Here is a 23,566-nt window from a genome sequence, read left to right on the forward strand (position 1 = left end):
TACATTTATTCTACGCGTTCCTTTTACTTATTTCTTTTCATTATAATGAAAAATTACTTAATGAATAAATATTTTTTTAAAACAAAAGAAATAAATTTTATTTTAATAATATCTTTCCTCATCTATCAATAGCTCCGATCTCTTTTACAAGGTAAAATCACCTTAGGTATCCTTAAGATTTAAAACATGTACGGCGATGTTTCATAGTGGAGAGGTCGTTGGAAAACTTATCCGTCGATACATAAATCCGGAATTTATTCACGACCCTTCGATATACTTCGCGGAAAGTATCCTCACAAAGTAATCCGCGTCGGAGCGAAGGATAATTTAGTACTTGTTTTAAGTCAGCTACGATGAACATTTTCCCCGTATAATAGGGAACTTTACGTTGGACTTTTATCGCGCGCGCGCGCGCGTTAAAGTGACGAAGTTAGCCTCGAGCCCGATATAGCCGACAATCTCTGCTTTATAAGAACAACATTTCTTTCGTATTCGCCTTCCTCGCCAGGATATTTGCATTTTAAAAGAATCCTTCCCTATCCCATACTCAACTACCCTGCTGGATATACCCCCTTGAAAAATTCGAAACTGTCAGGCTGGATGTCAGACCACCCCTCATGTCAGTTCACTGTAATTTGTGGCGTCCGTGATAAAATCTCGACGAGTCTACTAGCGAGGGTCACATCAGACACGTCCAATCATCATGCTTGTCGTGAAAAAATACTGTGAAGCTCGGTGTGAGCTCTATAAGGGAAATAATTGGTTACTGTCGAGCTCATTACGTGGGCCATAATTAACAGGCATCTTATCAGGGTATATTAATACGCAATTAGTAGGAGCAAGATTTTTACTTTAAACTTTTGCGCAATTAGAAAAGTTTTAAATGACTTTTATAACATCTTTTTTTTTCGGAAATTCGAGCTGAGTATAATGCTATAAATATTTTAATGATATGATATTCTCTTTTTAGTCGACGATTCAATTGATTTACATCTACTTCAATTTCTTTAGTTCAAGCAAGTTGTCTATTTTTGAAGTTTTTTCGTACAAATAATAATTCTAAATTATTTTATATATTTATTATTAACGATCGTTTTAAACAAAGATATAGATTTTATTAAAACTATTAAAACCTGGTGATGGCGAGAGAATACGATGTATTCACCGATCTCCCATAAATTGTATCGACTATCCGAAGAATTCGCAAACGGCTGCTTTCCATATCAAAGGGGCATAGACACCGATACCAATTTTGCATACAACCATACCGACCGATCGTTTGCGGGTTCTCTACTCTCGTAATGAAACATCAGGCGGCCCTTTTGTACCTCTGCGCTCTTCCATTAGCCTTATACCAATTAGCGGATCGTATAAAAGTTAATTGAAGGGCAGAATAATTTTTTCGGCTTCCCATTCGCACCGCCATTTGTGAAAATCTGATGGCTCGTGGCCGTGGGCGTGAGCCGGGGGGAGAAGAATGACTAAGTAGCCCAATAACGGTAGGGCTTTGCTTTTCATAGCTCACGGTCGGAAGCCAGCCGTTATAAGAGGAATTTCAGAGCGTCTCGAGCCAAAGGGACGCTCGAAGATCGTGGAACGGCGAAGTGAAATATGGCGAATTTGCCTTGGAAATTATTGCGATAAGTCTGAAATGGCACTTAGGGGCTCCAATTACACACGAGAGCATTATCGCGACGCGCGACGAAATTCGAATTTCGACGTAACACTCGCCATTGTGCGAACATTGTTATTCTCGGCGGTGCTTTATCGTGTCGAATCGAAGGATCGGCGTTTCCTGGAAGAGAGGAAATATATATGTCTCTCGACGACGATGCGATGCGGAAGGGACGTGCGTGGAAATGGCAGCTGAAGAGCCAACGAGATCTGCGAATATCGCATCAGTGAACTTATTCGTGACACGCACATGAATTTTGAAAAAAAAATATGTCTTGTTTGACCTTATTCTGCGTCGATGAACGAAAAGATGAATAGATTGCCGGTAAAAGAATTTGAAAAATTATATCGCAAAATAGTCAATGAAATGTTTTAGACGATTATCTGCACGCTGTGAGAAAGTATATACAATAACATTGATAATTTAGATTCTTAGCTATTACAAATGCTAAGAAAAAGCAGATTTTTTTATCTCAGAATCTCGTTATGTTACACATAAGTAATTCAAATAATACCTGTGAATTTAGTACGACTGAGCCTGGACCTATTTATGCATTTCCGCCATTATTGCAGAAATAATGTCGTTCTCTCATTCTCTCATATATATCTGTTCCAATATACGTTATGCAGTATCTATCGATTATGTAAACAGATTGTTTGCTATTGCTCTGCTGCAATGCAATATCGATACATCGACACTCGTGTCGCATTAATCAGTGTCAATTTGACGTAATTGATGACAAGTACCTTTTTTAAATTTTTTAATCTGTATCTATAATATTTGAAACTAAAAAATATTATACAATTGCGATATTGTTTGTAAACAATACGAGATAGTGATTTACATTGTACGATAAGATAATTCAAAATTTTTATTTTATGTGCGTTATGCAGGTGCCATACAGATTTCGATAATAATCACGCGATTTTAATTAGATTAAAATATGCGCGCAATTAATTGTTGAAGTAAGAATATCCTATTACAGGGACAAAGTTTTGATATAAAAACAGATAAAAATGGGAATGATAAATTGCGGGATATTTTTTCGCTAGAATGTAATAATCAGGGTTCACATTGATTGATTTTCCGCATTATAAGAAAAAACATATTAAACATAATTGGATACGTCTTGATGATTGAAGCAGATGAAAAAGGCAAAGTCTTCACCACGGAAATTCATTTTCTTTCGAGCATTCACTGTTTGAGTACGTGCACCTGTTGCGCATTTGTTGCGCACGACGAAACGCAGTGGATTATTTTTTTGAACGTGTATTGCCGCGTCAAGCATCAAGCATATTCGTATGCAAACGTACTACTTCACTTGCATGCAACAATTCTTAAGCATATACGCGTTCGGAGATTTCGCATTTAATTTACGATACTCATAATTGTCGATTATTCTGATTATTAACTTTACTTCTGCTTTTTATAAACTATCTTCTAGCAAATAATGAATATTGGAAATTATTTTAATTAATAATGAGGCGCAATATTTTTTTGAACAGCAAAAAGAAAAAAAAATTTTTAAATCAAAATGAACGCTGTATATCGTCTTTGATGTAGGAAATCTCTTTATAAATATAAATTTTGTTTGCGAAAATTGTAAAGTAGTATATAAAAATATTTTTTTAATGTTAAGCATAATTGTGATTTTATCTTGTGCCTATAATTTGACGCGAATCTTGGCCCTTTAAATAAATCATTGACGGTTGAAGGAGCGATCGTTTGCAATCTACCCTTTCACGTTGGGAAACGTTGATGGCGTAATATACCGAAAGTGTATCGTCAGCACAGATTAATGGCGGGGTCCTAAATGTTTTTGGTGGCGTGAGCGAACGCTCTCTCAAGTTGGGGGAACGTCGAACACGTAGACGAAGATGTGATGAGGATAGGCTACGGTCCGGGATCCGTCTTACGATTCGCAAAAAGCGAGGCACGCAAAGGAAGGAGCTAATCTTTCCGCACCAAATACAGTGCCGAAGAGAATCATGTAGACGATGAAGTCGATTGAACGCGCAGTGATGCGTGGGATTTCGATTTTGATTGAGAAGTTATCCTCTGAAGGAACGATACTAAATCCTGCGTATTTATTTTTTTTTCGAATGATTATTGTACGAAATATATCCCAAACTTACACATCCGATTAAATCAAATATTATGTAACATTTCTATGCACAGAAAGCAATTCTGTTCACTTTGATTGACATTTGTTCGATATATCGAAGCGAATTGATTTTTGATGAAACGAAAACTCTGAGAATCATTAAAGAATAAATCAAAATGTTACTTTGTTATGAAAAATATATTTATATATAGTTTTGCTTTTATGATTATTTGTTTTAGCAAAAAAATGTTCCAATAAAATTATCGGCACGATAGAAGTGTATAATAATACCTGAGATATAGATCATTATCGTGCAATTGTAAAGTAATCTTTAAAATTGCACTGCTTTGTAAAGTTTCGAGATTTTTATTATGAAGCTTGAATTGGAATGGCGATGGAATGAACTTTGTTACGCTAGTCAATTTGACAACGGAAAAACGAAAAGTATGATTTCACGTGACATTTCTTTAAATATAAAAGCTTTTCTAAAGTTTTACAGTCTTTGACGGATACTCGAGATTCATCGATAATATAATAAGCCTCTTCGGCTTATTGACAATTCTCAATAATCCATATAGTTATTGATCGAGACACAAACTAGACGTAAGGTCGATAATCTTCGTGTTTGATTGAATTGCCTGCATTGATTTATTTCATTGCACTTGTATTTGCCTTCAAGAGAAGTTTGCGAGTCGCGCGTTGCACGATAAATCCACAATTTTAGTGTAATTTTACGATCCACTTGAGCTTAATAGGCTCTAATGATACGATTACGTTTACGATGAAGTTAAAGGATTATGAAATTAATACAGTTTTAGAAAGTTTGGCGCGCGAAATTAACCAATGTTCTCTCTTGGTATTAAAGTAGCGCATAACTTCCTACATGCTTTACATACTTGCTTTCGTATATCTTCTTGTCAGCTATGAAACTTGTAACAGTTAGAAGCTGCGTTTTATTATTCATACATAGCCACTCTGATGTCTCGAATAAAATCCGCGTGAAATAAAATATCGTATTTTACTAATTGTTCATTATTACGTTGGAAAGTATTCGGATAAGAATACGGGTCGTTAAGACGTAAACGCTGCGGCGTCTAAACGACTTTCAAAAACATTCCACTCTTCTCGCGGAGGCAAAATTACCGAGACTTGCTCTGAATATTTAGCGTTTCCTTCGAGTTTCTTGGATACCGGAGAGAGGTGGCAGAGTCTTGAGACAGACATACCTTCCGTCTTGGCATGCGCTAGTATTGCAGCGCGCATTTAAGAACTCCCCTGTCTCGCGTTGATTCCTTCATTACCAGAAAGTGAAGTCTTTCTTCCTTAGTCTTCAAGTTATTTTCTCTAAAAGGCGCATCGTCCTTCTCCAGTAATTAAATCAAATTTCGAGGAAATTTGCGTTTGCAATTCTTCTTCTTATACATTGATATAACTTTTAAATATTTTTCAAAAATTATCTTCAACGCTTTCACGTAACAAGTATTTATATTGAGAATATATAATTATATATATATATATATATATATATATATATATATATATATATATATAAGTGTATATTCTACTAAATTATTTTCTTTCTTTAGTTTTCTTTTCTGTAATTTTTTTTTGCAAAATTATATTGTTTAAAAAAGATGAATTTATATATAATATATAGATGTTGATTCAAGAATTTATTATCTTTTATTTTATTTTTTATTATTATAATAATCACACACATAAATTATATATACTTATATAATTGCTAAATCAGTATTATTCAACTTTCATGAGAAATTACATTTATTTTTTTCAAATATAACGTCGCAAATAATTTTAGTCTACAGGGAATATTATAGTATTATCATACAACCTTTATGTAAGGATAAATATCCACGAAAAGCGGCGGATGCAGTATCGTATCATATACTAAATAGTTCGTTTGCTTTTCTTACTCGTTCTTTCTGATCCTGGAGCAGGATGAAGGGCGTGCTCACGATATTATGAAATTTTACGAACTGCAGGCGGACCTGGAATCCTCTTGGGGCAGATACAGCGCCATATGCTGCGAATGCGTTCCCATCCGCATCCTGGGAATGTTTCTGGCGTTATGTTTCCGTATTAACACCTGCTGCGATCCCCCTTCGTCCTCACACTTCCGCACGTCCAGACGTTCTTAGAATGCGAGTCTGAGTTTTCACGCGAATCGTACGTTTTCTAAATCCAGTATGACGGTGGTGTAGCCTCGACGACCCGAGGAAAACTTCTTTCCGAGATCCCTATTCAGGCGTTTTCCTTTGCAACACAGCGTAGCCGAGTGCAACGTGGATCTTTGGAAACTCTCCAAGATCGTGGACTACATGATCATTTCGTGAAAATTATCGACTAAAAAATTTCAAAGAATCATCTTCCATTCGTTTGAGCATCGTAAATATGTATCTTTTTGTAATAAAGCGAATATTTGCATTTAAATTGTAAAATTTGCATCTTAAATATATTTGGTTTGAATTTCGAATAATTTAATAGATTTTAGTTATTTTTTTTTTTTTAAATAATGATAATCAAGATATAAATTTTTCCAGTAATTTTTGAAGGGAAAATGTCACTAATCCACGCCATGCGACAGATTTTATTATCGCTACCGTAAAAAAGTTTAATTACGTGATTCGGATGGACGAAAACGCTGCTGGGATCAAGAGCTGAGCTTAAGCCTTTTTTTTGCTCTCATCTTTTCACTTTAAACGATGCATACGTTCAAACTGCAGGTGCGCGTTGTAGGAAAGGATTAAATCCTTTTCACCTCTCGTTTGAAATGAGCAAAAAATATGTTCGCCACGCGCTAATACCCGCTTGTACGATATTTTGCCCGTTACTGGCCGAATTTAAACTTTTGGTCCTTATCGTGGAAATAAGTAAAATGCAGTTAAGAGACTTATCTACTAACTTATGCGAGACAAACTTATTGCTACAATACAATTTTCCGTACATTATTTCACCAATGCCTTTTCAATCATACTTGAACAATTCATTTTCCGGAAAGATTTAAATGTTGTTTTTTAATGGCAGATATATGCAGCCATGATTTTATTGCTAAAATACAAATAATACTTAGAGATATTTCATGATAAGAAATTAGATTTGAAATTATACAATATAGGCTGAGCCTAAAATAATATTACCTTACAATACAAAAAATTAGAGCGTGTAAACGCAATTTTTTTTGCTATAACAAATGAAATATATACGTATTGTGTGTATCTAATAATATTTTTCAAATTTCATATTTCAATCTCTACGGTTCATTAATATAACAATTAAAACAATTAATATTGCATGTATGTTACAAGATAAATTTATGAGAAATGAAATTGCATTTCATGTGTTACGGGAGATTTTCATATTTCCAGAAATTCGATTTTACAGTCTTTGAATGCCTGTGAAGCAGCATACGTTCATACGAGAACACCTCTAACTATACTCGGCAGAGCGGCGCGCGAGGACTTTTCTTCCCTCCCAACCTTTTTCCCTTTCGCGATTCGCGATCGCGTTACATGGTTCTGGAATCTCTCCAAGGAGCCGACTCCGTGATTTTTAGAGCGAAGATTGAGGCGAAAAGTGTATGCAAAGTACCTCCGGATTTTTCGAGGTTCTTGGTACGTTTTTGAGCTTCATGTTACTATCTAGATAATATCGACTTGACACGGTCTCCTCCTTGTTATCTGTCGAATTTCTCAAGAATCGTACACGATTTTAAAATGTAAAGAAATTCAAAATGTTTGTTATCACACTGATAACAAATATTTTAAATATTTTAAATAATGCATGATAGTTGAATGAATACGAAAAATATAAGAAAATATAAGAAAGAATTATTTTTTCTTTTTATTATTAATGATACTTAAATCGATTTAATTTTGACAAAAAATAATCGAGAATTAGGTGAATAAATAATATTAAACATTGTAATAAAATAAAATATTAAAGATGTAGAAGTGAAGTATAACTCAATATAATTTTTATTGAATCATAGATTATACATTAATCAGAGGCATTTATTATTATCTTATAATGGCTGTGTTAAACTTCCGATAATATTGTAATAGGATTAACTAGTCGAATCCATTTACATTTCATTTATTAATTTTCCGACATTTCTGACTAGTTGTTAGATCGTTAATGCAATATAAATCTAGAGATAAAGAAATTTCTTGTATTTATTAATCGTGTCGAATATATAAGAGAAAAGGAAAACGAAATAATATAAAGCTGAATAAAATATAAAAAAATAATAACACGGTACTTGCTGCTAATTTTATATATTTAGTTAACAAATTAAAAAGGGACACAATCTCTCGTATTATTAAATCTCATGGTATTATTAAATTTTCCATCATGCCTGCGCCGTTTTACTCGGCTGCAGGTGCTGTTTGCGCTATATTTTATTACATTAAATCATACTGGAGATACAATTACAATTTCTGTCTTTAGAAGGCTTTGCACGTTTCCTCTTATTCAGCGCGACCTATTTCGAGAACGTCCCTACCATCCGTCTTGGCAAGGCCGACAGTACGAGAAAATTTAATGAACGTGACTAGATCTTATCGAAGCGCGGCGGGAGTATGGCGGAGAAGTCAACTCGGAATTGGGAGAGATTGGCACCGCACCGTCGCCGGTTTATATAAAGCAGATCTCCGCGAAAGTGACTTTTACGAATTTTCGATGCTCGCGCCGAACGGCAATCTAGTGCAGTTTGCCTCATTCTTTTACGTCTCTCCTTCGTTGAATAAGAATTACGTCGCTCTTGTAATTTAATTTCGGATAAATATAAATTGCTCTTATATAGTTCCTGCTACGAACTTTCTTCGTAGCATTGTTTAAGCTTGTAGTTTTTCATCGCAAGTTTTAATAACTTTATATTTCTCCTTTTTTCTTACGGCTTATAATTTATTACTGATGTCTTAATGAATGGTAAATCGACGCAGTCTGCGGTTCTACGAAGGTCTGCAAACTAAGAGAAAAAAAAAAAAAAAAGATACAAGCAGAATACAACGAGTCCCCGATGAACGGAGGGCCGATAGAGAACGTTAAGTTATAAACCGAATTTACAGTGACGTTCTTCCTTTCTCTCTCTTTACGTAAAGCTTTTATACACCTCTCGTGAGAATATTTCAGATACTGAACGATTTGCATCGTTAGATGCAATTTTAATTACGTATAAGTTACGGGTATTAAAAATTGAGGGCAAAGCGAAAAAGCAAGGAAGGAAAAAATTAAAAAAAAAACGGGATAAAAATGATCCTGAGAGTACATTAAAGCATCTCGTGGGTTTCCTAGGAGATTTGATGTAGACAAACGGTCGGATTACTCCTCTCGCGAAGCAAAAAGCGTGGCCGGGTAAAACGGCAAACTATTTTTTTTTCGTAAAGCCGAGCCCGAGCTGCCAGATTAATCAGTTGTTAGCCCAGCCGGGCCAATTGAAAGTTGGCGAAAATTAAAGAGAGCTTCAAGTACCGAGCTGATCTCCCGAGGGGTTTGCGATCCACGCGGGCGGTTAAATCGCGTCGCGAAATGAGAAAAGGAGTCAGGCCGGGAAGTTACGCTCTCGTACAGCGTCGTCGTAAAACCGGACAGTTTGCAATAGAGCAATGCGCTCTGTAAATTGCTACCCTCATATGTTGCGCTTCCTGTTCCCCGCTGTATGGGGCCATGTCGCGTAAAAAGTCCACCGCGTACGTAAGACTTTAATTTACGTTGCTCGCCGGCAACGATAGCACGTTTGAGACTAAAAACTATTCCGTGTGTGTGTGCGCGCGCGCGCGCGCGTGCTTTTGGTAAATCTGATTAAACGCGCCACATTGCACTCGCCTCTAAATTACTCGTCCGAGACGAGATGTTGGATTTAATACAATATATTTTTAAATTATAATTATATCTCGCAATAGCTACGTCTGAGAAAAGAATAAATAGCAAAGTCATTCAATAATTATTTTTGACACTTTAAATACGCGAATATCTTTTTTTTATTTTTTTATTTTTGACTGAAACGGATTACATCGTTTATTAAACGTACCATTTAAATAATGATATGATAAAACTATTTTTTTCGCGTGCCGCAATAATCGCTCGCGTGCGATCAGATTTTTCATCGTTACGAAGTCACTAATTGAAGCGGTTACCGGCTGGTTACAGAGGCACCTCGTGGGACGTATCTGCTGATAGATGGCCGCCGGCTGGATCCCGGAAACCAGTTTGTGCCGGTGAAGGAGGGCTCGGAGCTCACTCTCGAGTGCGCGGCCGAGGGTGGAAACCCGCCGCCAGTCTTGGCGTGGGGCATGACCTTGTCTCAGGCCACTTTAGACGGGCCGGAACAACCGCCGGACAACCTCACCGTGTTGCCCTCAACATCCGGCGGACGCAGCGGGGCTCACCTTAAGGTCCTCAGAGGACATCACAATGCTACCATCGTCTGTGTCGCGCGTCACATCACGCTCGTCATACCGATGAACGCCAGTATCCTGCTCGACGTCCAATGTGAGTATCTCTATATCTTAATAGTATGGAACCTCATTATTTTATATTGGTAGTTATATTTGAAACAATTGTATTTCAATGAGAAAACAACGAGCGAAATTTATCTTTTGTTTAACTTTTTTAAGAAAGCAATTTTTTTTTGTAATTATTTTGAGATCGATATTTCCTTAATAAGAACATCGAGAGGTAAACTTTAAGTGAAATTTTGTTCTTAAGTAGTTTAAAAATGAACGGAGAAACAAAATTCTGTCGTCTTACTTACTCTCCTCTGCGAGAAGTATTTCTCTTAATTTTTAGTCAAAAATATCTCTGTAATTAGACTTCTGAAAAAAAAACTTGCAACAGACCAGTATGCCGGAATATAAGAATAACAAGAAATAATCAGCGCTTATCATACATATGCATGAACCTAAATTACCTTTTGAGATAGAGAACGAATGCGAAATAATTCCGTGAGTTTCCGTTTTTACTCGGCGGGCACGAGCCGGTGGGATTTCCACAATATTAGACCTACTCGCGAGGCTAACATGCCGGAAACGAGCAACGTGTGCCCGCGTCGAGAGAGAGCGGCAGACAAGCTGTGCCCATCGAAACTGAAATGTAAACTTAATTAAGTCTGAATCCAGCGGCGCTCGCGATTTGTTTTAAACGAGCCGCTGCGAACCGAGAAGAAGCAACTCCGTCGCGTTGCATTTGAGGCGCGACGACCGTGTTTCTGCAGGAACATCCTGCAGGAAAAGGAGGAATGGTAGAGGTCGGAGAGAACTCTCTCGCGAAAGCGAGAGAAGGATAGGAGGGGGAAACGCCGTGTATTACGCGACGTGAGGGTAGTTTATTTTGCGCCCCTTGCGCTTCTCTCTTTCGCCACTCTTGCATCCGGCAGTCGAGGTTTAGCAGTCGGGAAGTCTCCCTTCTCGATTTGCCCTTCGCTGCCCCTTCGGCGCAACGCGAGGAGAGAGGAGAAAAAGAGAGAGAGACCCGAGTTGCCGAAAGAAGCTTCTCCAGCCGGTCTCGAGGTAAACTCCGAGGGATTAACTCTGTAGCGCGAACAAAAACCGGTAGAAGCGTGCGAGCGTGCGCTCGTGCCACCCTCCCTACGCCCTTTTTTACTGCACGTCGCTTCTTCGGGTGTTTAGAGGAGGCTCGTCGAGGCGAGACCGCGAAGATATATCACCTGAAACTGGTTTCTTCCTCCTCCTCTTTTTTTAGTCGCAGAACTTTCCGGACGTCTCGTTTTCGCTCCTCTGAATTGTACAGAATGGCGCGTATTCGCGAGAGACTCTCGCTCTCGGTCAGAATTTTTCTAAATTAAAACTGAATAAGGATTGATTTTTTCTTAATTTCTTTGCAGTAGCTAAAGAAATATACAATGAAAAATATAAGAATAAAAAATCCTTTATATTTTAATAATTATTTTATTTATTTTTTTTTTTAAGTAATATTATAATATATCTAAATTATTCGCTTGTAACGAAAAGCACACACACATTATTCTCATCTATTTTAATGAAACTATATGAATGCCGGTGTTTATTCCGGAAGAAGACTGTCGCGTCGCGGGGATTATAGTTTGGGAAATCTTGCTTTAGATTATATGCTTAACTGAAGCTGTCCCGCCGCGTCGCGGACAGTTCTTCATTGTGGATGTAAGGGAAGCCCATTGTGTGCCGACATTATTTCATTCTTTTAATCCCTTCACGCCTGTCCGAGCGCCGCGTCGCCCGGCAGCTCGAGTTCCTCGAGAACTTATTTCACGAGGGGGAAAGTTTGCGACGAGTTGTTTAACTACCGAGGAAAAAAAGCGACAAGGTATACTGAGACACATAGATTTTTAGTCGGGGATTTTCAAGGACACATCGATCGCGTGATTAATGTTACCTTCCCCTAATGAACGATTCTTAATACATACAAACAATATATAAATAAGTTACGTATATAAATACATTTTATATTTATCACGCGTGTAAAACATTAGATTTTTCGCAAGACATTAAAATATAGGTGGCGATCAATAATCGATATTTTCCATTCATTTAATCCTTATTGCGATTTTTTTCCCTTACGTTATTTTTTCTTGCTCGATTTGTGAAAAAATCTCCGCGTTCCTTATCGAATTTGTGGCGAAACGGGTACTTAATTCTAAAGGCGCGATACGGGCGCGAGAGCAACCGGGTTGAAACGCCTCAAGGATGCAAATTTTCTAAGCGAACAGCTTGCTGCACGCTCGACATCTTAGAAGGAAGCGAGGATGTGCGGGTGTCTTACGGACGATAGTGATATCGTACGGTTCGGCCCGTCTTTCTCTCTCTCACTCTTTTCACTCGCGAATTTATTCCCAACCGTACTTACGTCCCTTCGCCTGTCGCCTAGAGACAGGACGGAGGAGGTACATTTGTCGGCACCTGAGCGAACAAATTTTCCGGTAGAACGAACGCCAAAGGCACCCCCGGACAATGTCCTGGAACGCCTTTATGACGCCGGGGCAAGAGAGAGAAGGGAAAGCCCCATGGGGTGACCCACTTTCCATATCGTTGCGGCGCATCGTCGTTTGTCATTACGCGTAATGTAGGCTATTACCGGTTGTCATCTCGCCGGGTGCACCCATCCCCGGTCCCATATCGAATAAATGATTTTACTTTTAAATCGCCCTCCGCGCCCGACGACGACAACGCGATTAATCATCGCGACGCGTTCGTCGTCTCGCGCGCTCCGAGTTGCACTCGCGGACGACGCCCGACCGCTGCTGCTATTTTGCATAAACGCGATTCCTCTCCTCTCTTTCGCCCAAAGGGGAGGCTTCGATTTGTAGTCGCCGACGACACGACGGTCGGAAAACGCGATCGGATTCGTCATAAATCATGATGATTTTTGGCGGTAGTCGTTATTCGCAGCTGACCCGAATATGCGCGGTGGCAACTTCCGGGAACGATCCTCTCACCCTGGTGGTGATTCGGCGGCACGCTATGAATATGTAGCGCGCGTAACCGTAAAATTCTAACCGCGACTGTGGATACGAGCGAGCGAGGACGAGCTTCATCTCGGTCTACGTTCTAATCGATCTACGTGGCGCCCGCTCGCTTCGTTAACCCAAGTATTCGCGCTATGAATTACGAATGTATGAACGCGATGCTCTTGAACAAAAACTTATTATTCTCCTGTGTGATAATTATCAAAGTATCTTACAAATTTATTCACCCTAATTTTAAGACCCTTGGGAAGCAGATATTCTTGAATCTTTTAAACTTATACATTTATTCTGGCTTTTATATACGCATTATGAGAACTAAGTTATATTGCATTAGAAATGTTTATATCGATTGATCATATCGTTGAAATAATTTAAACAAAAGACTTCCGTATCATAATAAGTATGTAAAAATATATTATCTTTTTTTTATATGTTAAAATACGTTATTATTGCGCGATGTTTCTGCTTCATTGGTATATTCCTTTTATTTAAAAGGAGAGCATTATTCGCGCGAAGGTATCTCACAAATCTCTTGGATTAAGTCGTTGCTTATGTGCATAATAACAAATAATAGCACTTGTACGTATTTGCACTTGAAACAGTACTAATTGGCACTACGGAAGGATCTCTGGATAGATCCGCTTTGTCGTACGGAACTGAGTTACCCTCGTTTGTTGCATTGCGAATCTAATCGCTCTGAAAGAGCACACAAATGTAATATTATCCTACAAGTTGCGGCGACAAAGCGCTGCTGGTGCAGCCATTCGTAAACCGATTCCAGCTTTAAAGAAATAAATTCTATAGATTTAACTATGTGAAATATTGCAGTTGTATCGAACAACAAAATTTTTTATACACACATTACATTCAGAATTATCTGATATATTAGCTGGTTTTCGTTTGCCACGAGGATTCAGTGCGAATAAGCTATTGAATTTAATCCAGCCGTAGCTTTTTAATTTTTAAATAATAAGAAATAAAATAACAACAAAGTAGCAATAAAAATAGCTTTCGTAATATTTATGATCTGCTTTATTTTAATAATGTAAGTTTTAAAATAATTTTTGCAAACGTTTTGCGCGCCCGATATCATTTTAATTTATCAACCATTGAGATCGTTACTTGAACTTTTCTGTTCGAGACGGTTTTTTTCTCTGCCATGCAAAAAATATGCAAATAACGCGATCAGCATGCTTATCGTGCTCTCGAGTTCCAAAACTTTTTTGATCACTCTCAGACGTGGCGTATTTGACGCGCATAACGTTCAAAGAAGGCCACGGACCAACGTTCATTCAAGTTCGCGCGAAGTTCACGATATTGGCACGGTACTTTAGTTAATAAGATGCAAAACACTTGGGAACTAGCCGTCGCCGAAGATGACAGGTGTAAAGATCAATATGCGTTGCAGTCTTGAAATGCGGTCTTGTCAGTGAATGACATAGTATACCTGCGAGGTTTACGATAACGTAATAGATTCAAAATGTATTATATTCAATTTCCATTGAAAAAAGGACGGCATGTTTAAAAAAAGATTTTTTTTTCTAAATTATATTAAGACTTTTTTATAAATTTTTGACATTTAGCGGTACATATGTTTTAAAAATATACTTTAAATATAATATCGATAAAAAAATGCTCGACCGATCTGAGCGTGACTTATTAAATGTAAAAATTTTAAATAATCAAGCTTAGCTCTCTTTAACTTTCTATCTTGATTAGTATGTCTAGATATCGTTCGCGCCATGATATGGTATTTTATTAATTTTGTCGATGGCTGATCAAATTTACTTTCACAAATTCTTGCTTCCCTTCCGTAAATTCCATTTTATTAAAAATTGCACTCTCTCTTCCCTTTCATATTGCAAAAAAAAAATGTGAATAAATAAATCATGAAATTGAATATCGAAAGCTACAGCATTTTTCCAGCATGCAACAACTGTTTCATCGCACCTGCCAACAATATTTACTATCAACAAACAGCGAGAAATTATTTTACTTGAAATTCCAATCCTCGTGGATTTTATTTTTTTTCATTAATTCCACGTGTATCGCGATCGAAATACCGTTATGGAATTCAGCTCGCTGTTATCGGTTTTGGCAGAAAAGATTCGTTGCGCGACGATATCGTTAATTCAGGTATACCAGTCGATCGTGATAATTTAATGAAAGAACAACGTGATATACAGCCAACTGCTGTCTCTCTCTCTCTCTCTCTCTCTCTCTCTGTCTCTCTCGTATGGTGCTTCTTAAATACTCCAAATATCAACAGGTTGTTGATTTCGCTGACCGTTCACTCCCCGGTTATTTAGTTCACCTTTGGACAGGTAGCTGTGTGCACGCGCGTGAGGGATACGAACGTGCGGTATCTATATATGAATACATCTGTGCGTGATCACTTTCAATATATTTATGCACGCAGGGCCATTACGTCACAGAAATTCCGTTATACACAAACATTGCGCTATTATCTATCGCGCGGGTTTTTAATTATTTCTTGCGACACTCGCGCGCAATCAACTAAATCGTCACCGTTTTATATAGTTCGCGATGCATGTCGTTATTTTATATCGGTTATTCAAGCTCGCGGGCAATCAATTATTGATTGCATTTGAAACTGCGTGGACTGTCGCGCATCCGTAAAACTCGTATACATTTGTTCGACATGCACACGTATGGTATGATATACGTTGTGATTAGCGTTTACGTAACGTGATTTACGAGATAAAATACAATCCCATTGCGTATGCTTAAACGCATATTAATTCAGCTATGATATCGGATATGATTACGGACAGTTATAAGGGTCATCAATATTTTATGTGACATTTAGCCTGTCGATATCATTTGCAATTTGTGCGAACGCGAATGGCGCTCCATTGATTTGACAGGTTGTTACGAATTATTATTACTGCATGTTTTGCCCGCGACCTGCACTCCTGACTAATTTATTCCGTGTAATTCGCCACCCATTGGATTGAATAGCGTAATTGTGAGAGCAACCAGATGTAATAATGAATATCGAACGCGATTATATTGCAGGGACACGGTAACTTCATCCGTTTTAACGAGTCTCGAACTCGAACGTCGTTGATTGAAAAAAAAAAAAAAGAAAAGAAAAAGAAAAAGTAAATAAAATATAATAAGAGAAACATAACATTTAAAGTTTGCCATTCGAAAGTTCTATGTATCGTATTCATCGTGACATCGACATCGACGGGTCATCGTTTTCTAATGCGCAGCTGCTGTCACTTAATGGCTTTTGCTCTCTTTTCACGAGCGCTTTTTGCGCGACTCTACTTCGCAGAGCATGTCGTAAAAATTCAATTTGGCGATGCGTTTTGTAGCGCTGTCGTGCCGAATTTTACTCGCGCGATATTGTTTTTCCAAGAGCGCACAAGTTAGCTCGTCGTTGACAATGCGCGATACGACAGGAGAATATTTTGCATTTTGATAAAAAAGAAAATAAATAATTGGAGAGTAGATGCGATATGTTAAACAATGTCCCTGCATGATTATTTTATTCAATCATTGCATGTTATATTTGTTATTTAATGTAACGTCAAATCTCGGACAGTAATTAAGTCTCAAATGAAAAAATCAAAGTTAAATTCACTAAATTCAATGCTTTTTGTCAGTGAAATTCCAAATGTCTGCTCGCGATGTGTTTGATTTTTCGGTGCGATTATTCATTGCGATCACGTATGACGGCAATTTCATCTGCGCGGCAGTCTCTTTTTTGGTAGATTCCTGATCAGAGAGACGGCAAATCGGTAAGCCAAAAATTCGATTGCGGTCATGGTTGGCGAATCTTATTAACAAACGAGCCCCAGGCGACTCTCTACCGAGCAGAGGCCACATGTCTGTCGACGTCATTTCCACGAGATGATACGTGGCCCGTGAAAATGACGCGATTGGATCCGACGGGGACACGTGTTTAATAAAACTCGTCGTACGCGAGATCGAAAGAGAGCCGTGGCGCGGGCTAGGATCGAAGCCGTGAAGGGATCAGCTGGATTAGTTGGCACACGCTGAATCCATCCGTCCTCCGGACGCATGAAAGGGACACCTATAATTACGTTCCCCTTATGGCGCGAAAAGCCTCGGTGTGAATGACGCTGATATCTCTTTTTCAAAAGAGATGAAATTGGAGGAGGTGCACGTGCACGTTCTCTTTTCCAGCGATTTTCTGTCGCGTATACGAGAGATCTGTGTATCTATATACAACACAGACGCGTTTTCCATTAACGAGCGCAGTGCTAGACTACATAAGTAGATAAAGAGAATTGTTGCGTGAATTTAACATTTTTTAATCGAAAGATGAGTAAAGCTATCCGTACCAATTCAGCATTTTTTTCATCGAAAAAACGAAAATATAACGCTAAATAAACGCCATCAATCATACTTATTTTTTAATTCCAGTCGAAGAATTTAGATTTTTATGTGATAGATCAAGATATGCAATGCATCATTGCTGTTTAATTATATTCTGCTGCATAAACATTCTAAATTGATACATTTTATGAAATATATTTTATTTCAAAAGCAGCTTTGCTTTGTTTTCAGATTCTGTCCTTTTTAATTATTTATTTATCGTTAAAGCGTTCCGCGCTTAGTCAGAAACATTCTACATAGGTATTCAAATACTCACTCGCGTGTAATGGATACATTAATTAGGATACATTCACATACACGCTGATTCATTCTGTTGCGTAGAGAAGGATGGCAAGATGAAAATACTTTTTCAACGGGTGAATTTGTATGGGCACAGAGGAAACTTTCCATGGTCCATTCGTTACACTCCGATTACCGTAATGTTACGGTAATTGGACCTGGGATACACCACGCACAAATTAAAGAATTTTTTCTTTCTTGCTGCTGCTAATGCTCTATCTTTTTTCTCTTTTTTTTTCTCTCTTTGCCGCACGCGCGGCAATTTAGTTTCGAAAGATGGAACTTTACAATGGATCGCGTCTTCTCTTGTAACATTGCAAAGTATGCGGGCATACAATGTAGAAATTATTTTTCTCTTTTTTTCTTTCTTAGGCTCCTAATAAACTTTATGAATCTCTATGCCTATTTTGCTCCTTTTACATATTAGTTTTGTACAATTTTGCAACTTATTTTCCGCTATCATAGCTATTTTATAAATGCATTTATTTAATATATTGTATGTACTAAACTTTTGAGTAATCCAAGAATATAATTATGTGAAACAATGTCAGAGAAATATTTCTGTCTCCGATAATATGTAACTGAATTTAATAAAAATTTTTTTATACGCTTTATTAAGTAGATTACATCTTTGATTTTATTATTTTTGATATTACATTTTATGATATATTATTTCAGTGATTTTATAATTATTTTATGAAAATTAGCAAACGAAATTTTATCTTTTTATCAAGAAAATATGTTCTAAGATTAGGTAATTTTGGAAAATATTTTTTTAACGCTCCACAGAGCGCTGTTATCGATTCCATCTAGATAAAATGCTTACAACAATGGTACAGCATTTGCGTATTCATTGGCAAATCTACCATTCTTCCTGCAGTGGTCGTCCCAGGCGCGTCAATGTCGCTCGATCTTCTTAAGTTTTTTCCGCCTTTTTCCCTCGTTTTTCTACCCTTCGTCGTCAGCTGCTTACCCGAACTAAGGTTCCCCCATTTTGCTCCATTCGCATCGTGCTTGTAGATGCTCTCAATCAATCATATTTAGATCCGGCAGCCTGTGCTTCGCAATTCGTTATATGGACTCTCTCCTGCGAACATTTATATGTATATTCGCGTAAAAAAGAAGATTGTGGGTTGTGTACATATGAGTAATTGCTCACGCGCGCGTGCATTTTATATCAAAGTGATATGGATATATATCGATATATTTATATGATGTGTATTTTTAACATGATATAATATTTTTTTTTATACGTACTTATTTAATGACAGCTGCTGATATCAGAAAACATGCATTTGTAAAATTACAAGATTGTCACATTATGATAGCTTATATTATAATTATTAATTATCTTCTAATCAAGAGATACGCAATTAAGAGATTTTCTTTGGACTTTATATTTTCTGTAAAATTAACAAATATGATAACGATGAAAATTATTATATGTTATTATCGAATACGCAAATTGTCTTCCTAAAATTTGAGTTAAAGTATAAAACAAAATATATACAAAATATTTAAAATATATGAAAATCATGATTCCTATAAGACATAAGATAAATCTTTTAACGTATAAACTGTTATGCAGAGCTCATATGGCAAGAAGATCGTTGCACGTTTTCCGGAAAGTTAAACAGCTGATTGATCGGAAGTAACCGAATACGCAGTTAATGTATAAGCATCGATTTAACCAAGTAAAGGAGAAACAGTTAACGGGCCGTTCAAACGATACAATATTGATTATCGAAACCGATTGGCGCGCGATTTATAACAAAGTAATCGACACAAAAGGAGCCGAAGATCGTTTCTCGCAAGTCCGTTCGATGCGAACCTTGTCTATCTAATCTCTCGACGAAAATTCACGCCATTGTGTACAAAGCTGTGTCGTAACGTAGTTTAGATAGCTCTTGAGTAAACATTCGGTCATTTTGCGGATGTGCAGGATGGTTTCGATCGCGAAACATACGGAACGTTAGTTTCGTCGGGGGATAAAGCGATCGATGAAGATAGCAAGAGGATTACCACCGTTATAGCCATTAAAGACTATTTTCCATAGAATATCTGATCGATTCCACTTAACAATAGATCGGACAATAATGGAGCGTATAACATGCTTTCATATTCGGAAATGTACTCGATCTTCTATTCTATCTCTACATTTATGCGTTGATATACGTTTAGATACACGATGCTTACGCAAACTGTATTATACACTATGTGTAATTTACAACTTCACTACACGCGGGATGTTGCGCTGAATTATCATCTGTACAACAATTGTGATAATGTAAGGTAATTAAATTAGTTTAACTATCATTTTGGGGATATTCACACGCAGAAAAAAATACGATTTCAAGATACAATCTTTCTCAAAATAAGAGAGCATAAATAAAATAGAAGAAAATTTATTTAGAAATAATTGATAATTATTATGTTAGAGCATAATTATTGTAACGTTTTATTAAAAAATTTAGAATAATTTTAGAAAGTGGGAAGCGTTTCGGGCTTATGTTAATGCATTTGCCAAAATTGGCAATCAGCTAATTTCTCAATATGTCGGATCTGGATTACAAACCACTGAAACCGCTTTGGAATATTGTTAGTTTACGAAGCAAAAGCCGTAAGCGGTGCTAACAGCTTGCTTTCACGTATTACTGAGCCCGATATAGGCCCATCCATTTGCATAATCAAAATCTGGTAATTAAGATGCCGCAATATATTGATTCAAGACTTTACACGAAAATATTACCAACATATTTTTACCGAACATATTTTAATATAATAAATTATAAATGATCATGTAAAATTGTAATATCACGAATTAGTCAAATAAGATGATATATATATATATATATATATATATATATATATATATATATAACTCAAACGTATTATTTGTATCTTTTTTTTTCTGAAAATAATTGAATTTCTTATATGTCGTTGCCTATCTTTTATGTTTTATTCATTTTTTCTTCTTTATGCGCATGAAAGAATTTGGAAATTGAATACAAATGAAAACGTTATGCGAAGTATTAAATTATATACATTTTGAATTTTTGAGTGTCTGAATAGCAATTATTAAAAATCATTCTAGATGACGTAGATGAAAGCAACGCGGGCATTGAAATTAGCGGTTACATCAATAATTTTCTCTACGTCAATATATATGTATATTGTCGTCCATCTTTCGTACAGCGGACGTGGCTGGCGAACCACGACCGCTGTTAACGATGGATTACGGAATGAGGAACGTTAGAGCCGTTAACGACCCGCTTTCATCGAAGAACCGCGAGTTATATGGTCGCCTCATAAACGTCATTCGCCGGAAATCATTTACTAAGGCATGTAGCATCGATAAATTCGTGATAAACGATTGATTCGGAACGATTTGATAAATTGATAGAAACCTAATAACATGCTTACGTTTGAAACGTGTTTCATATTTTAAGCTCGAATAATGTTTCAAGAGAGCAAGATGTAGTTTCTATAATTTAGATATAATTACATCCGAGTGCGAAATATTTTGGATCTAAGTAATAACGAATAGTGGGATTTATTGATGTTTATTTACATATGTTTTAGTTTATTGATGTTTATTTACATATATTTATTTATTTATCTATTTTAATCGCTGCTCGAATAATCGTTTGGCGAACATAATAGTAATGCCAGCTTATGAAGGTACACCTATCGACTTTGGTCATTTGTCGGATTACGAAATAGTCCGCGCTACTGCTGTTAACCATCGGTTTTCATCGACAATCGCCGACACGGTGCGAACGTGATCTGTCCGAACTCATGAAAGAGGGGTGAACCGGAAGACGAAGTGTGGCGCAGTTTCTATTATCGGCGACGGGCATCTGTCCGTGCCGAGAGACGGTTTCTCTCTCCATTTCGCGGAGAAGATAGACTCAGGGTGCGCGCGCGCCATGAGTTTGCCGATCACGTCAGCGCCCAAAACTTGGTAGGGTTTAGTACGTGCCATTTCTCCGAGAGGTACCTGCGTGGTGGGACTTGTAATTGATTTACAAGGCTAGCTCCGCAAATGGCGGAGGAGATAGAAACTGGAGTTTCTAGGGCGGACCGCGAAGATGTCTTCCGCTATCCTGTTAAAGGATCGGCCCCTATTGCGTTGAGAATCTCACGGGAAGATCCTCCTTTGGATAGCTTTTGCGCTCGATCATGAGGAATTAGTTAGAAGGTGTCCTTTGAAACTTTAGGCAGTAAGATTTCAGACAGCAAAGAGCAAACAGCGAGATAGAGATTAGATTATGTCAATATATGTCGGATATTGATATTTATCTTTTTTTCTTTATTTTTTTAGAATATAATCAATTATAAAAAAAATTATAATAAAATGTTTACATAATAATATAATAATTTTTATAACTATATTTTTTACTTCTTCCTACATGTTTGATCATTAATTAAAACTGTGCATTTATATCAAATACATTTGTAATCAAAATATATATATATATATATATATAATGATATTATAATATAAATTTGATTGCACGAAGTAGTAATTGTCAATAATTGCCATAAATTATTGAAAATGTTGAATATAATTTGAAAATTATTATTAAATTCTATTATTTAATTTACGTAATGTTTTGTCGTGTGAAATGAAGATAATTAATCAAACAGTGCATTCAAAATGAACTACATCATATATGCAATATTTTTGAAATTGGACTTCAATATCCGATTTAATCGATATCTGCTTGTCGGAAAAAAACATTTTTATCTCTCTATATGTGTAAACATTATATTATAAATCTTTTTAAAGATATAAACGAGAAATTTGTAATATTGAGATTTTTTTTTTATCATCAAGAATCATTAAAATAGGAAAGTTACTGTTAAGAAGACAGAGAAAGAAACAAAATCTGCAAAATTAAAAAAAGAGTTGAATCATAGTTTTAGATATACTTTATCTATTGTATTTTACTTGCCTTCTAGCAATGACAGCAACTTCATTTATATCTTAGAAAATCATTGTTATCAGAAAACGTCGGAGTAGCACAGAAAGAAATCTCATCAATCATTAAGTCAAGAAAGGATTCAGTCGGGCGTAGTTCATTGTGGCATTCTTTTTTAACTTCCTGAATAGAATTGAAACTCGATCTTCGACTCGAATGCACTGCTATCGATGCGAAATTATGATACGATTTTAAATTGATTTTTTAAAGATTGTCATTGCATTAAACATGACAAGAAATATAAATGCATTTTTATAATAGATAATAATTTATTTGCCTGCTGCGATAGCATTTAATATAGATAAGGATTGATGAAATCAGCAATTAAATTTGTTGTATATATAGGAATGCTACAACATAATATATTGCATATATTATTTTTAAAGTATTTATGATTATTCTATTAATTAAATTACACAGTGCTTATTTATTACATAAATTTACATACATATATATATATATATATATATATATATATGTAATAATCGCGGTTAATTAAAATCATATTATTTCATAAAAATTGTTTAAAGTTTATTATACGTGTATTTTCGACTTTAGTCTCTTCAGAAGAGAAACGGAAGCGATATCAAATGTTACGGGAAGATTGTAAGCTATTACAATTTTTCTCGAAACGAATCATTAACCTATTTTCG

The 23,566-nt window shown here is 36.4% G+C and overlaps 1 protein-coding gene across 5 annotated transcripts in view; it reads left to right on the top strand.

Moving 5' to 3' along the window:
* The window catches only part of LOC126857999 (hemicentin-2), a 302,989-nt gene that overhangs the window by 188,795 nt on the left and 90,628 nt on the right, over positions 1 to 23,566 (top strand). For all 5 annotated transcript variants that reach the window (XM_050607990.1, XM_050607986.1, XM_050607989.1 and 2 more), the window contains one exon: positions 9,948 to 10,289. In XM_050607990.1, the coding sequence (XP_050463947.1) occupies positions 9,948 to 10,289 (342 nt within the window). The remainder of the gene's footprint in view (positions 1 to 9,947; positions 10,290 to 23,566) is intronic.

Source organism: Cataglyphis hispanica, chromosome 23, assembly GCF_021464435.1.
Source record: "Cataglyphis hispanica isolate Lineage 1 chromosome 23, ULB_Chis1_1.0, whole genome shotgun sequence".
NCBI lineage: Eukaryota > Metazoa > Arthropoda > Insecta > Hymenoptera > Formicidae > Cataglyphis > Cataglyphis hispanica.